The 14,798-nt window shown below is 40.8% G+C and overlaps 1 protein-coding gene across 1 annotated transcript in view; it reads left to right on the forward strand.

The window, feature by feature from the left end:
• The window catches only part of srms (src-related kinase lacking C-terminal regulatory tyrosine and N-terminal myristylation sites), a 33,204-nt gene extending 21,745 nt beyond the window's left edge, over positions 1 to 11,459 (forward strand). Inside the window, exons 4-8 of the mRNA XM_004086404.5 lie at positions 1,293 to 1,440; positions 4,779 to 4,937; positions 6,237 to 6,418; positions 7,951 to 8,107; positions 8,437 to 11,459. Coding sequence (XP_004086452.2) covers positions 1,293 to 1,440; positions 4,779 to 4,937; positions 6,237 to 6,418; positions 7,951 to 8,107; positions 8,437 to 8,636 — 846 coding nt within the window. The 3' untranslated portion in view covers positions 8,637 to 11,459. The remainder of the gene's footprint in view (positions 1 to 1,292; positions 1,441 to 4,778; positions 4,938 to 6,236; positions 6,419 to 7,950; positions 8,108 to 8,436) is intronic.
• The last annotated feature ends 3,339 nt before the right edge of the window (positions 11,460 to 14,798 follow it).

Raw genomic sequence — 14,798 nt, forward strand, 5'->3', positions numbered from 1 at the left:
CTCCCATGGTTGCTGTATGGAATGGGCCCCCCCTCTTTCGGTTTTATTTGCACCTTAGACATATAGGGGGGGGGGGGTGTGCTTGGACATCACTGCCAGCAAGCAGCAGATGTCCTCCCAGCACCCTACCCGCCAATTTTAACCGCACCTTAGACATTTAGGGCCCCTTGGTGGGGAGGGTGAGGGGACATCACTGTGAGTAATCAGGAGATGTCCCCTCAGTGCCCTACCCGCCAATTTTAACTGCACCTCCCTTAGTACACACACCCCTCCTCCCTCAAAATATACGTTCCAACACAAACACACACACATGCACACACACACCCTCACAAACACACACACATGCACACACATTTTGCAAGGAAGGTGGGACCTAGGACCATCTGTCCCCTACCCCTTCCCTGGTGGAATTGTTGGATCCACAGCACCTCTGGAAAATCACCAACCAAAGTGGCTTCATCCGTACTCCCTCTGAAAAAGACGCCGACGTCTCCTTTGATGGATGATAATGAGCGCTAGTGCCGTGGCAGAAATGAGAATGGATCTGCTGTCAATCAAAGTCTATCCCCGTGTTTTTGAATTCATTCAATTAAAGAATTGTTTGGCAGCTGTTGGATACATATATTCAAGTTAAAAAAAATAATATCCACTAAATTAACTGAACGTGGTTGAGGCACAGACATGTTTGCTTTGGGGCAGCAGCTACTCTGTTTTATAAACCCGTTTGGACATCGAGTTTAAGTTTCTGGAGTTTTGGTGTTAAAATTGATTCAGGTTTCCAGCTAATCGAGAGTTTGTGGTTTCCTTTGACACATTTTCCACTGAATGATGCTGCAACTGTTGTAGCTGAAAGATCTGGTCTACGGACAGTACCAATAAGCATCCAGAGTCAGTTTGAAATTTTGGCCCACAGAAGACACATGCAAATAATTGCTTTGTTTTTGCACGAGTTAAAAAAAAAGAAGAAACGTCAGTGTTTTCAAATGTTTAGCTTCCCTGCCTGAGTTGCCTGATGCCTGAGTTGGCATCTGCAGATGGCTGGGTGGAGCATGTTTGCAGACACAAGTATTGATTGCCATTGACCCAATCATGCTGAAGAGAGATGGAGTGTTATCTGTGGGTCCAAAGTCCGTCCTTGTCTCTGACGCTCAGTTTTCTCCATCTTCTTTCAATCTTTTAAAAGAGGAGTCAACATTTATTCACACCGTGAATTTTTTGCATATGTAGCATTTCTAATAAACAGTTTTTCAAATGAATGTGATGGACTGATAAACTCTACTGTCTTTGTGCAGCGCGAGCTGTTTGACATGGAGCCATGGGAGAGACCTCGAGAGGAGTTCAAACTTTACAAGAAGCTAGGAGAAGGAAACTTTGGAGAAGTGTGGGAGGCTCTGTGGGTCAAGGAGAACAAGAAGGTGGCCATCAAGACTCTAAAGCAAGGTATGGACGCCAACGTTCTGTCTCAAGGAGGTTTTAATTGCACTGTGGTTGATGAAGGACAAACTCACTTGTCCAAAAAAGAGAGAAAAGTTGTAAAGACTTTGTGTTAAATCAGGTCAAGTTGATTTAGCTCTTTCCAAAAACTACAGGTGTATTTTTTGAATGATTACTTGTAATCTTCTTGGCTGCATGCGCTGCTGGGTAACCGTGGAGAAGAATGAGTGTCTATAGATAAGTTGCAAGGAAACATTTGGTAGAACCAGCGTTGATAAAGGCAACATCTGCTGTGACTGGGCAGGAAAGCAAAAAAACAACACAGAGAAAACGTTTTCTACTAGATATGAAGAAAACATGAAATATTCATCTATTCGTAGACACAGTCATGACAAATGTTCCAGTGATAATGCACCATCAGCTTCGCCCTTTGCAGTTACCAACTCACCTCTTTTGTTCTTTAAAGACCCTCTGAAGAAAATTGTGTTCTGCCAGCATTTTTCTGATGATGGAGAACATTTATAAAGAAAATAAAGGTTAAAATTGCATTTCACAGTATTTCTTTATTCAAAATATGAATCAGAAGCAGTCAAAAATGTGGTGAAAAATGCTTGAAGCAGTGAAAGAGAAGATATAATCAACAGACCACAAGCTCCCTGAACGTCTTTGTTTTCCCCGTCTGAGCTGGAATCTGGATCTAAACTGTACGGCTGGATAGCTGCAATATTGCTTGCCGTTTTTGTTGCACCGCTAATGTTAGGTAGGGGTTGTGAGCTAGAGGAAACATGTGTAAACAGATGCTACAGTCCTGCTACTCTGCAAAAACTAAAAGGGCCTATAACATGCAAAGTCAACTTTTTGAGCTTTTAAGAGTATTATTGTTCATTTCTCACAAAAAAACAACCCCAAAGTGGTATTTTGATCCATTAATGCATTTCTGAGTATTCCTCTAAAAACCTGCTCTCCGAGCACCAGTCCCTCCCAATCTACAAAAATGGGGGGTTCTCACATTGGGACATCACAAAGTGAGGAACAGCATTTTCCAGGAATAGTCTGCACTGCCGGCCCCACGCCCCAGGCTAACACACATGGAGCTAGTGGTGATCGACTAAACCAGGGGTCGGCAACCTTTTTTACTCAAAGAGCCATTTGGGACCGCCCCTAATAAAAAAAGAAAGCACTGGGAGCCACAACCTGTTTTGACACCATTATATATATTATGCATGTATATATTTTTCAAAGGTGCTCATTACGTCGATCGCGATCTAGCGGTCAATCTTCAATGACATGAGTGTAGATCGCGGGCCAGAAAAGATAAAAAAAAAAAAAAGTACTTCTTTAAAATCCACCAGCCAATCAAAATCATCACTGAGAAGTGCGGGACTTGATTGACATGTAGATTGGCCAATCGGACATCGTCTGAAGCATACGTCGCTGCAAATGCACATTATGTTCTTTAAAGGATGATACCGCGGCCGCGTGTGGGAGGAGCTACTGGTTCTGGTCTGATCGCTGCATGGAGCGATGTGTTTATCAATGCATGGTAGACACGGAGAATGTGGAGAGATCAGGTTTATTATTTTGAAGAGTTCTACTTGATAATCATGTTTCCATGTTTGAGTTTATAAAATCATCCCAGAGAAAGTCTCTGCTTCAACTCCTGCAGGAAAAGCTGCGTCTCAATCTGACGCCCGTGTTTGCATCTCTGACAGAGTTTGAAGCCAAAGCCCCTCCTCCGCCTCTTTACCTGCTTTTCCTCTCTTCCTGTTCACATCCTCTGAAGCTGAGAGTTGTTTCCCCTGCGCTCCTCAGTGTGTCCTACACAGAGAGCGCAAAATACGATAGTCGGGGCGCTCCAGCGCCGCACAAGGATGAAAGAGTAGGACGCAGGTTATAGCGGGGATAGAGCGGTTAAGCAAATGAATGGAAGAAGGCGCTCCGCTGAAGAAATATTCAATATTGTACACATTTTATTATTAGTCTGAACTATATTTTATTTAGAAAAATCTTTTATTTTATCAGTCCAGTACGAAAAAAAACATCAACAAAAGCTGTGTTGGGCGGTTTTTGGCTGGGTCTGGCGGTTTTCAGATGACTTTTCGGCTGGAAAACTGTGACTCTATCTGGCAACACTGGCGCAAACTCTCTGTCATCAGTGAGTTGGTCTCTGCCCCACGGCACGTCAAGTTTCCGGCAGAAGATCGGAGTGTTTATTGAAGCCGCCTCGCGTGTCTCCTCCTGCTATCAGCTCTGCAGGTCTCGCCCGATAAATACGAGCTCATTACGAAGCTGTTTTTTACGTGGCACGGAGCCCGCAGCGCCTTTGAAATGCATTGAAAAATGAACAAACTAAAATAAAATTTAATTATTATAAAATACTCATTATTTTCCAAAGTCAAAGGGAGCCACAACAGAAGGATGAAAGAGACACATGTGGCTCCGGAGCCATGGGTTGCCGACCCCTGGACTAAACTCTTCCCTTTTCTATGCACTATATGCACATCCATCTTTGCAAAAGTTTGGATGTCTGTTTTTTATCGGAGAAATGCAGACACTGCCAAGGCCAACTCTAGGATGATGTCATGAAATGGGCGGCACCCACCCGCAGTGAAAGGCGGAGCCTCAGAGATAGAGTCCTCTTAGCTGCGAAAATAACTTATTTTTACCTTTCGTTTTCTCCCGTCAGGAGTTGCCCCAGCGAATCAGCCTTCACTGATCTGGCAGAGTATTTTTTTACACCGGATGCCTTTCCTGACACAACCCTGTATTTTCAAGGCACAGGGAGACCCAGATAGGCAGCATTAAAAAATGGTTCTTTAGTGTGCCAAAGGTGATCTATTACATTATTTATGGATATAGTTTACTTTGAAAGGCTTAAGAAAAGCATGATATAGACCTTTTAAAAGCCCAACAGGAACACTTTTAAAATAGACCAAAAATGATTGGAGTGGGACAGCTGTTTTGCTCTTTTTCCTGTTCTTTTGGCTCTAAATGTCCCAGTTGCTTGTTGCTCTTATCAAGTCTGGTTCTTGCTGGGTTTCTTCCTAATCTTCTATTTAAAGGAAAAATGTTTTCTCCACTGTCACCTTTTTACTTGCGCAGCACAAGGGTTACACTGAAACCTAACTAAATTGGGATAGGTTTTATTGAAGCATTCAAAAAAATCTGAAAGAAGAAAGCAAAATAAATATATATCTCTGCATAAATATATCATAAACATATATTTCTGTGATATACTCTTGCACATACTCAAATAATCAAATGGATGATATTTTGTCCCTGGGCTCATAAGAGACAAAATATCAGACACCTGTGAGAATCACCTTACTCAATTGTTGTTCCAGAGGACACAAAGCAGGATGAGTTTGTGAAGGAAGTTCATGCCCTGAAGAACCTGCATCACCCCCGCCTTATCCAGCTGCTGGCCATGTGCTCCAGAGGGGAACCCGTCTACATTGTGACAGAGCTCATGAGCAAAGGAAGCCTCAAATCCTACCTGGCCTGTAAGTGTTTCCACATAGGACAACACACAAACAACATCTTCACCCTCACCCAACGTCAATCTGTCCTCCTTGAAGCAATGTAGGCCGTGTCACATGGCCACTACAGACATTTTGTGCCTATTGCGTGGATGAAAATTGGTCATACATGTATAAATAGGGAAAAAGTGAGAAAATGTATTGTTTTTACGTGAAATTTTCCTCCATGTATCACGAATGAACCATGTTAAAACCACGGAAGAAGTACGAATAAACCATGCAAAGAACACATAAATCAAAATAGGACATGTTCTGTGTGCGATTATTGCTCTGTTTATATGCAATTTATTAGTGATTCGTGAGTCAATTACGTAATTAAAGTGTTATATGCGCCGTATAGATTATATGGAAGTTATGTATTTGACATATGTGGAACGGTCATGGAAAGACACAAATTTGTATTTGCATCACAAAAAAAATCACACTGAATTGGGTAAGATTTACAGTATGTAACAATTTTGTATTAACTATGTTAAATATGTATAAACCGCATAATTCTCAACCAACCAAAAATGTTGAACAGCTCAAAACCCAATTCTAGTTAAGACCCGTCGGCTGAAACCCTCAACGGACATCTGCAGACATCGACGAACGCAAGAACGCTTTCGAGTTACGAATATAACGCATGTATCATGAAAGACAAAAATTTCATCCATGAAAAAAAATGTGCAACATGTGCGAAGTGGCTGTGTGACACGGCATTCAGAAGGAAAGCAAGGAAAGCTTGAGTTATTGGTCAGAAATTGCTGTGAGTCCTCAGAAAGGTTGTTGAAAGTCCACAGCCCTTCAACTGAAAGCCGCTCGGGAGATACTGTCAATCAAATGTTTACGAGGTTTGAGGTGGCAGCCAGCGGGCAACACATGCCTTTACTGAGGCATCTGATTTTTTCCGTCTTGAAAACTTGAATAACTTGCATAAAAAAATAATTTCACTGAAAAAAATGAGGATTATCAAGAACATGTTAAAAAGGTATCAGATCGAGAATGGTTCTTCTGACGAATAGAATGACTGAGTAACAGCTGTTTGTTTCTCTATAGAAGTCTATGGGGTTTTGGCTTCTTGGAGACAGCAGGTACTTCCTGTTTGGAACCCCAGGGGGGAGGGGTCACGCAGCCCAGTTCTCATTTACAGTCAAATAGCCAGAAGACAAACCTCGACCCTGTGCAGTCAAATACACAAAACGTTTCACAAACATTTTTAGAAAAGCAGGATTTAGTGTTGTTTAACAAACACTTTGTGTGTGCACGTGTGTATGTTTGTAGCTGCTGAGGGCCACATGTTGTCATCCGCTCACCTCATCTACATGAGCGGTCAGATTTCAGAGGGCATGGCCTACCTGGAAGACAGAAACATTGTGCACAGAGACCTAGCTGCCAGGAACATTCTGGTGGGAGACGATCTGGTCTGTAAAGTGGCTGACTTCGGGCTGGCCCGGATCATCAGGGTAATCCAGTTTCTTCTGCTGTGGCTCTTGTTGCATGTATTGTGTTTGCTTTTCATGTATTGTGTTTGTTTTGTGTTAAAACCTGTTTTGTCAATTGTCCTGAAGTCTGCATCACTCATTTTATTTACTAGATGTTATATTTACGAGACCTGGGTCCTAAATTTACAAGTCCGTACTGTTCTCCTCCATTGTTATTTTCCAAGCGGAAAAGCACAGTGCGTGGTACAAAGACAAAGTGCTCTGGAAAAGTACAGATTTGTGTCAAATTCAATTCAAAAACAGATTACCAAATTTACAGATCCACACAAGTCAGAACTGAGGTTTAGCTGCTTTAAACCCGACTTTAAAAACAGAGCATTCTTATGTGTCCCATAATCCACACCATTTATAGTCTATTCAAATAGACTATAAATTACTAAGAATTTCCCCAAACTTCTACACTAAATATGGTATTTTTATCGCAGGAGGCGTTTTCAGCAGAGTTCAAATGAAACATTTATGCAACTAAACAGTTGGACTTGATTGGCTCAGGCGGTAGAGCAGGTCGTCCAATGACCGAAGGGCCAGCCAGCTGTCATTGTGTCCTTGGGCAAAACACTTCCCCCTCCCTGCCTCCAGTGCGGCTCCACTGGTGTTGGAATGTGAATGAATGATCAGAGGGGCCGTAAGTGGAAATGGCAGCCACGCCTCTCTAAGTCTGCCCCAGGGCAACTGAGGCTACATTAGTAGATACTATCACCAAGTATGAATGAGGAGTGAATGAATACTGACACATTATTACTGCTTTGAGCACTTCATGTCAACAGACCTGCCCAAAGCTCAGGGGGGACTTTCTGATGAATTCCTGCAGAAACTATGTCTTAGAAAACGACAGCGTTTTAGATTTTGCCTAAAAACGACATAATGATAATGAAAACACCAATGGGAATGTTTTGAAATTAGATAAAAAAGATGACGAGAATTGGACTTTGAATACAACTTAAATGTGATAATTAAAACAATTAAAAAGATACAGTAAGAAACCTAATAATAAAGACAGTATAACAAACAGAAAAAAACTGACAGTAGATAGCAAATTTGTTGCAATAAACATTTTTCCTGTGTTTTTGTTTTTTTGCATTACTCAGTAGCTTTTTCCTTTCAATATAAATCTACTAATACAACTATTTTGTTGAAGAAAAGTTTTCCTTTCTGGTTTTTAGAAAGAAAAAAGAAATCTGCAAAAACCGCTGTTGACAGATCACACTCAAACCAGTTCCAAAACCTGTCCAAACGATCTAAATTCAGTGCATCTCCCAAAACAAGAGATTAAAGTTTGACTTCTGGATTCCTTGGGCTTTCATTTGTGTCTCAATTTCAGCTCCGTGTCCTCGGTCCATCTTCATCTCGCTTTGCAGGAAACTTCAATGACATTTTGTCCTTGATAGAAAGCACCTGAAATATGATCTCATATTGATAATACATACCTTTCTCAAGAATAATAATAACAGCAGTTTCTTTATAAACTTCTCACTCGCCTCTGCACCCTCCAGGACAGCGTGTATACAGCCAGTCGAAACACAAAGATCCCGGTCCGGTGGACGGCTCCAGAAGCAGCGCTTCACCAACGCTTCTCTGTCAAGTCAGACGTGTGGTCGTTTGGAGTGCTGCTCTATGAGATGATGTCTCGTGGTAAAATGCCTTATGAAGGTAGCTTCCTGTTGTTTCCATCATCTTGTCTTTAGGGCTTCAAACTGTTCAATACTTTAGAGGGTTATTACAGAGCAGTGTAAGAAAAAAACCTCTGGTTTCAGACTCTTACAAAGGCGATAACTACAGTGAGTGGCACCATGAAAAGTCGGAGACTTTTATTTTTTCTTGTGTTCTGCTGTTGAGGAACCAAATTTAAAATCATAGACAAATAATTGTTGCTGTAACCAACTCTGAAACTAGTGACACAAAACCCTGCTGCCACTAGAGCATGAATCTGGTTGTTTAATCCCTTTATGTTTCTAATATTTTTTGTCTCTTCCCTTCAGGAAAAAGCAACAAGGAGGTGATGACGATTTTAACCTCTGGTTATCGTCTAGCATGTCCCACCCGCTGCCCTGAGAATATTTACAAGATCATGATGGACTGCTGGGCTGCAGAACCCTCAAAACGCCCGTCGTTCCACGCCTTGCACAGCCAGCTTGATGCAATATACGCCAAGATATATTTCAAGACTGTAGAAGTGTAGAAAGACAAGACCCTGGAGGACATGGACCGTAATGTTCTTGTGCTTCCTCAAAGAACAAGATCACAGATATAAGACTTCATCCTCCATGCAAACCCTGCGGTATAGAGGGCATAGGAGAAGACCAGATGAGAATAGGAATACAGAGGACTTCTCTAAGAAAAAAGAAGAAAGATGGTCAAACAACTGACTGACCTTCATGGGAGCAAAAGTGCAACAGCACTGAAAAACTTTCCACGACAAGCCTCAGCACATTTACAGAAGTGTATTTTATTTACAACCTTCTGTGTTTTCTTATGAACACTTATGACATGACCTCACAGGTCAGGAGGGTTTGAATTTAAACTTGGGCTGAAGCCGCAAAACCAATTGTATAAAAACCAATTATAATTGTGCAATAATGAACGTCTTCCAACACTTTGCCTCATTAGAGGGCAGGATTGGATTATTTGAGTAGCATTAAGTCCAGAGTGACACATCTGAATGACTGGGTCATTGGCAGGGTATTAGCTACATATCTCCACGTTCCGGAAATGAACAACTTTATCCATCCAGGGGTTTGCTCATCTGCGATGTGAAATTAGCTCCAGCTGTGCATTTAAGGGACCGTCCAGTATAAACAGGAGCTACAGTGATCATCAGCTGCTGAAGAATATAAGCTAAGCTTCTTTTTTGCTCCAGGAGGAAGTAAAATATGATTTGCTATAGAGGTGATCTCAGTATGAGGGTGATGTTTCACACACCAGCAGCATGCGGCAAAGCACTCATGAACCTTTTTTAGAGTAGCGTGAGACACAGGTGGTTATGAGATTATGCTAAAATATTAACCCCTTGAGGCCAATTGAGACAAATTCGCATCAATCAATTTTGGCTTCAAAATGACCCTAATTTAGCATATACTTGAAAGCAAAAGCATACATGACCTTGTTTTCGTGGCTGGAATTAAACTCAGGCATCAAGGGGTTAAACTAAATTAATGTGCCATGAAAAACATGCCAAACCAGCATTTGATTTTAAACACTCGCGCCGCCGTGTTTCACACTGAACAGTTTTGTAGCTTCATGCAGAGGTCTTTCAGATCCATTTGAAACTTTCTTTAAAAAGTGTTAAGTGATCTAACAGAATAAAATCATGGACTGATTGGAGAATTTTGGAGAGGCTGGAATGAAGCACAGTGATTTGACTATGATCGTCAATCAGCTGTTGCTGCAGCCCCTCCCACCAGGACAGCTGAATCAGCTCTTACGTCAGTTTCAGCTGCAGGATGAGAGAGAACAATTAAATTATTTAACAATTAAACAATTTACTCTGTCACTGATTATGTGCAATGCAAAAATGTAACTGAAACCATCAAACTTACCAATTTCAAAAATTCTGCTCTGCATTTACGCTGCTCTTGGTCTGTACTGTAAGTGTCTAATGATATTATAGGAGGTGACGTATCTAGTGTGTCTGGGCCAAATGGAGGAGTTAAAAGCTGATTTCCTCTCGGTTTATAAATGCTATGAAACAAAACCTAAAAGACACCTTTCTTATTTTTAGCCTGGCTCAAAACCCTGAAAGCTTGTTAGCTCACTTATCCAAAGTTAATCAAAGGTGTGTCAGGGGTATCATCATGGATCCAGATACTTTCCAACAAAGTAGCGTAGTAGTGGGTAAAATCCAGTCATATAGACTCATGTTTTAAAAAACATAAGTCTTGTTGACTTTTAACTCACAATTCAGAAACAATTCTATTCAAAAACCTTGATCCCAGTGTTCCTGCTTTTTTGCTCTGAATCTTAAGATGAATTCATCATTTAGACAGTTCTGTCAAAAACCGTTGATCTTAGTTATCTGTTGTTGCAATAAGCTAAGCTGATTGCGCTCTGGGTGGAACTGCAATGCGCCAGGTCATATCGGACCTCTGTCTATCGATGTAACAGTTGTTGGTAAAGCAGGATGTGAAGTTCACCTCAATGCTTAACTCTTGCATCACAGTTAAAAAGCATGAATATGTGGGAAAACGTTAACATGTTAGGTAAAGGAGCATGAACTGTAGCCATTTGTAAGAGAAAGTACCATTTAGATTAGAAGAAATAAATGCTGCATGGTTATAGTAGAATGCCAGCAGTTATTCTGAAGCACATCTGTGGCCAAAAGCCAAACCAGGGCAGGAATGGCTAAAATGTCTGCAAAATGTTACACACTCTCAGGACACACCTTTTTGATTTTAGACCCAAAAAAGTCAAGTTTGTTTCTTTTCTCTGTGTTTTAATTGTCTGCTACGTGCACCTCTGCTCTGACTTCCTCAGCCTTTGTTACAGGGACCTATAACAGTTTGGTGATGTCTAATATATTGTTGCATTTTGGAAACAGTGTCTGTAATGTAAATTTTCCTTAATTGTTGCATTTGTTAACTTGAAGCTTGAAAAGCCCGTGGGCTTAATTGCCATGTGTACAGGCCTTAAGCTGTTTAAATGGGCCAAAATAATTTGAAGTTACAACTTGAGTGCCTATGTTTACAATCATAAGTGTGCACACATTAAACTTTAAGATACATACGGTAAAAGGACAGACATTCACATGGCTTTTGGGTTAAATGACCAAAATACAGCATTAGCCATGTTTAGAGGAACTGTCTTAGTGGAAAACAGGATTGGTTTGTAGTAATGCACTTGAAATGCAAATTGTGTCATGTTTGTCTTAAAGCATGAAAGACAAAGACAAATTCAGGAATCTTGAGCCATAATCACCTTATCATGTTTGAGTGTGTGTTCTTTCCTGTTTACGATCAGGTACCAAACACAAGTGATGCAACAAATAAAGTATTTTAACTATTTTAAACGTTTTATAATGAATGAATGACTGAATGACTGAATGAATGAATGAATGAATGAGAGGTAGCAGTCTTCAGAGCCCCCAACAGGTTTGACCTTTATTGAGAGTGAAACAGAAATTTTCTTTTGTCTTTCTTTTTATTGTAAAGCACTTTGGTACCACGGGGCAGTTCTAAAGTGCTTTATAAACTAAGCTTCATTTATTCATTCATGAGCCATGAAGCCATCATCTCTCTCAGTTTTGCAGATAGCATAATTTGGCCTTTTGGGGGCTGAGATTACCGGGACACACAAGTGTAAAAACAACCTTGGAGTGTGCTTTGTGACCAGATGCTTATTGGCTACTGGTCACCTATTGCAATTGGTCACTGCCATGCTGTCTCAAACAACCGAGCTATAAAGAACTTTTGTGCTTAACCCTTGTGCTATCTTAGATGACCCCACCCTTACATTGACGTGTTCTCCCTACCATGATAAAGGTGGAGAGGATTTAATGTAATCCATGGAAACCAGTGAAGATCACAAGTCATCGAAGAAAAAAGGTTCAGAACACTGTCTTGTAGGTCTTGTAGGGTCTAGATGACCCGACTCCCAATGTCAAAGTACCTAGGATAGCACAAGGGTTAAGCAGACTAAACTGCCTCAGTCGCAGTTCCAACAGCTTCTCATTTATCCCTTATGCTATTCTAGGCACTTTAATGTTCGGAAGTGGGTCATCTAGACCCACTAGACAGAGTGCTGAACCTTGTTTCTTCAATGATTTGTGATCTTCACTGGTGTCCATGGATTACATGAAATCTTTCCACCTTTATCCACCTTTGTCATGGTAGGGAGAACACGTCAATGTATGGGGTCATCTAAGATAGCACATGGGTTAAAACTGTAAACAAGCTCTGACCAAAGAAAAGGAAGGACAAAGTAAAGCTGCTGGTCATTCTAGGCTTCTGACTGTCATGTAATATATATATATACCGGTAGGTACCTCCATCTTATCACTACGTCAAATGACTGTGTAAAGATTCTGTGATTTGGTTTGGTTTTTCAGTTATGTTCTTGGTTTTGGTTATGTTTTGAGCTGTTCACTCCTGGTTCATAGTGATCATCCACAGCTGTTTTCATTTTGATGCTACAATGCTAAATGCTACATACTTTTTTTTTTAACCAAAACCTTTAATCATAGTATAAAGAACAACACATGACAAAAGTTAAAGAATGTAGAGTTCACAATGTCGCAAAACAAATATCTTCCCTCAAGGTTTGCTTCCTCCACAGACTTGGACAGGCGTGAACGCCACAGGCCTCAGAGTCAGAATCGTTTTAATTCTGGTTCAGCAGCTGTTATGCTGACCGCGAGCCACGACTCAGTCACAAGGAAGAGGGCAGCTCACTTGGACCTCTGCCTCATCTTCCTCATTTTACACTTGAGTTTCTTTTGCCACTTGGCTCTCATATCGAGGAGGGGAAGCAGCAGTTGAGAACTCACCAGCAGCGAGTTCTAATGCCACAATGCTTATGCTAAATGCTATCATGCTAGAATGCTAATGCTGTCATGCTACAATGCTAAATGCTAACATGCTAAAATGCCATAATGCTACGATGCTACATGCTATCATGCTACGGTGCTAAATACTGCGATGCTACAATGCTAAATGCTACAATGCTACATGCTATAATGCCACGATGCTTATGCTAAATGTGATCGTGCTACGATGCTAATATTCTACAATGCTAAATGCTAACATGCTAAAATGCCACATTGCTAAATGCTATGATGCTACATGCTATCATGCTACGATGCTAACTGCTATCATGCTACGATGTTAATGCTATCATGCTACGATGCTAAATGATACGATGCTAAATTCTACGATGCCACAATACTAAATGCTATGATGTCATGCCAACAAGCGGTTCTGTGTGTCTCTTACATGGGATCACGGACCAGTATTTTCACGGAACAGACTTTAATATGTGGTGGATAAATGCAACAAAAATCATTTATAGAACATTTTTTGACACTGTATTATTTTTTCTTTGTCAAATAATGGACTCATTTGGTTGGTAGATTTTTTTTAAATCTACCAGTCAATTTGTCTGGTGAGTCAAAAGGAGATTTTGGTCTCTGGAGTTGTCGCTTAAAACTTGATGCATCAAACCAAATGCAGCAAAATCCATTTCAAGGCTGTTGCTTCCAAACATGCTCTGCCGAGTGCGTTCTAGTATTTCTCTTTATGAGATGCTCAAGCTAGTGGTAGCTCCCAAAACATCTGCGGCATAGTTCTGCAAATATTTCTACAGCTTGTAGTTAAACTTTGCGTTAGAGAAAATTTCCAAAGGAGATGTCAAAATAAAATAGTTTTTATAGACTGTAAAAAAAAATGGACACATCGAGGCGTCACCCATAGAAAATGACTTACCTTTCGCAAATTCAGGCCAAATCCCTCACCATTTTTTCCTGACACAGGCGCTGCCATGTTGAAACCAGTCGACTGTGATTGGTCCGAGTTGCTCTGAGTCATCGTGTCTATGGCAACTACTGTCGCCAAACAGGATTGAGCTTATTGCAAGTCCCCACCTCTTTCCATGCCTCTACCTCTTTCTTGAATGCTGTGTTTCCCTTGACTATGAAATTGCGCAAATTGGATTTGCGATACTAAATTTGCGTAATAAACACATGACAATTTAAAAAAAAATGAATTTATGGAAAAGGAGTTTTTGTGCTTGGACGAGGTGGTTTTTGAGGCATATTGAAATGGACATATTTCGCAAAACTGCGATTGAAACACTTTTTCAAATTAAATGAGACACAAGAGCAACAGTTCTGCACAGGTAGACAGTTTAGAACCATATTCTTAACCTGCTGGCGCATATTGCCAGAGTCTGTCCCGGCGACTTTTGGGCAAAGGAGGGATACTGCCTAGACAGGTCGTCAACCTTTGGTCGCCCCGTCAGATCCCATTATAGCAGCTCGCTATGACCAGCGGCGGAGCATGTTTGCTTGGGCTTCCAAAATCTTATGATATTTTTCATCTTTTCATCAAGACAATTATCAAAAGATTGTCTAGTTGGATTTTTGTTTTTATTTTTTCCCTCCTGAACTAAGGTGGGTCACAGAGACACAGAAGTAGCGGAAGAAAGATCCTTTTGCAGCGGGATACTGAATGAACTCATAAACCAGGAAATGGAGAGGTGATTACTGATGGTGCTGTAGAACTTTTTTAAATGAATACATCCAACCTCTAAACATCCCCCGTGTCCTCCATACATTGTAATGAGATATACACTGACAGAAATTTGAATGTATCTGCTGTAAATCCAAGGTATTGTTCACATCCGTGTTTTTGAA

Source organism: Oryzias latipes, chromosome 7, assembly GCF_053564925.1.
Source record: "Oryzias latipes strain Hd-rR chromosome 7, Olatipes_Hd-rR_3.1".
Taxonomy (NCBI): domain Eukaryota; kingdom Metazoa; phylum Chordata; class Actinopteri; order Beloniformes; family Adrianichthyidae; genus Oryzias; species Oryzias latipes.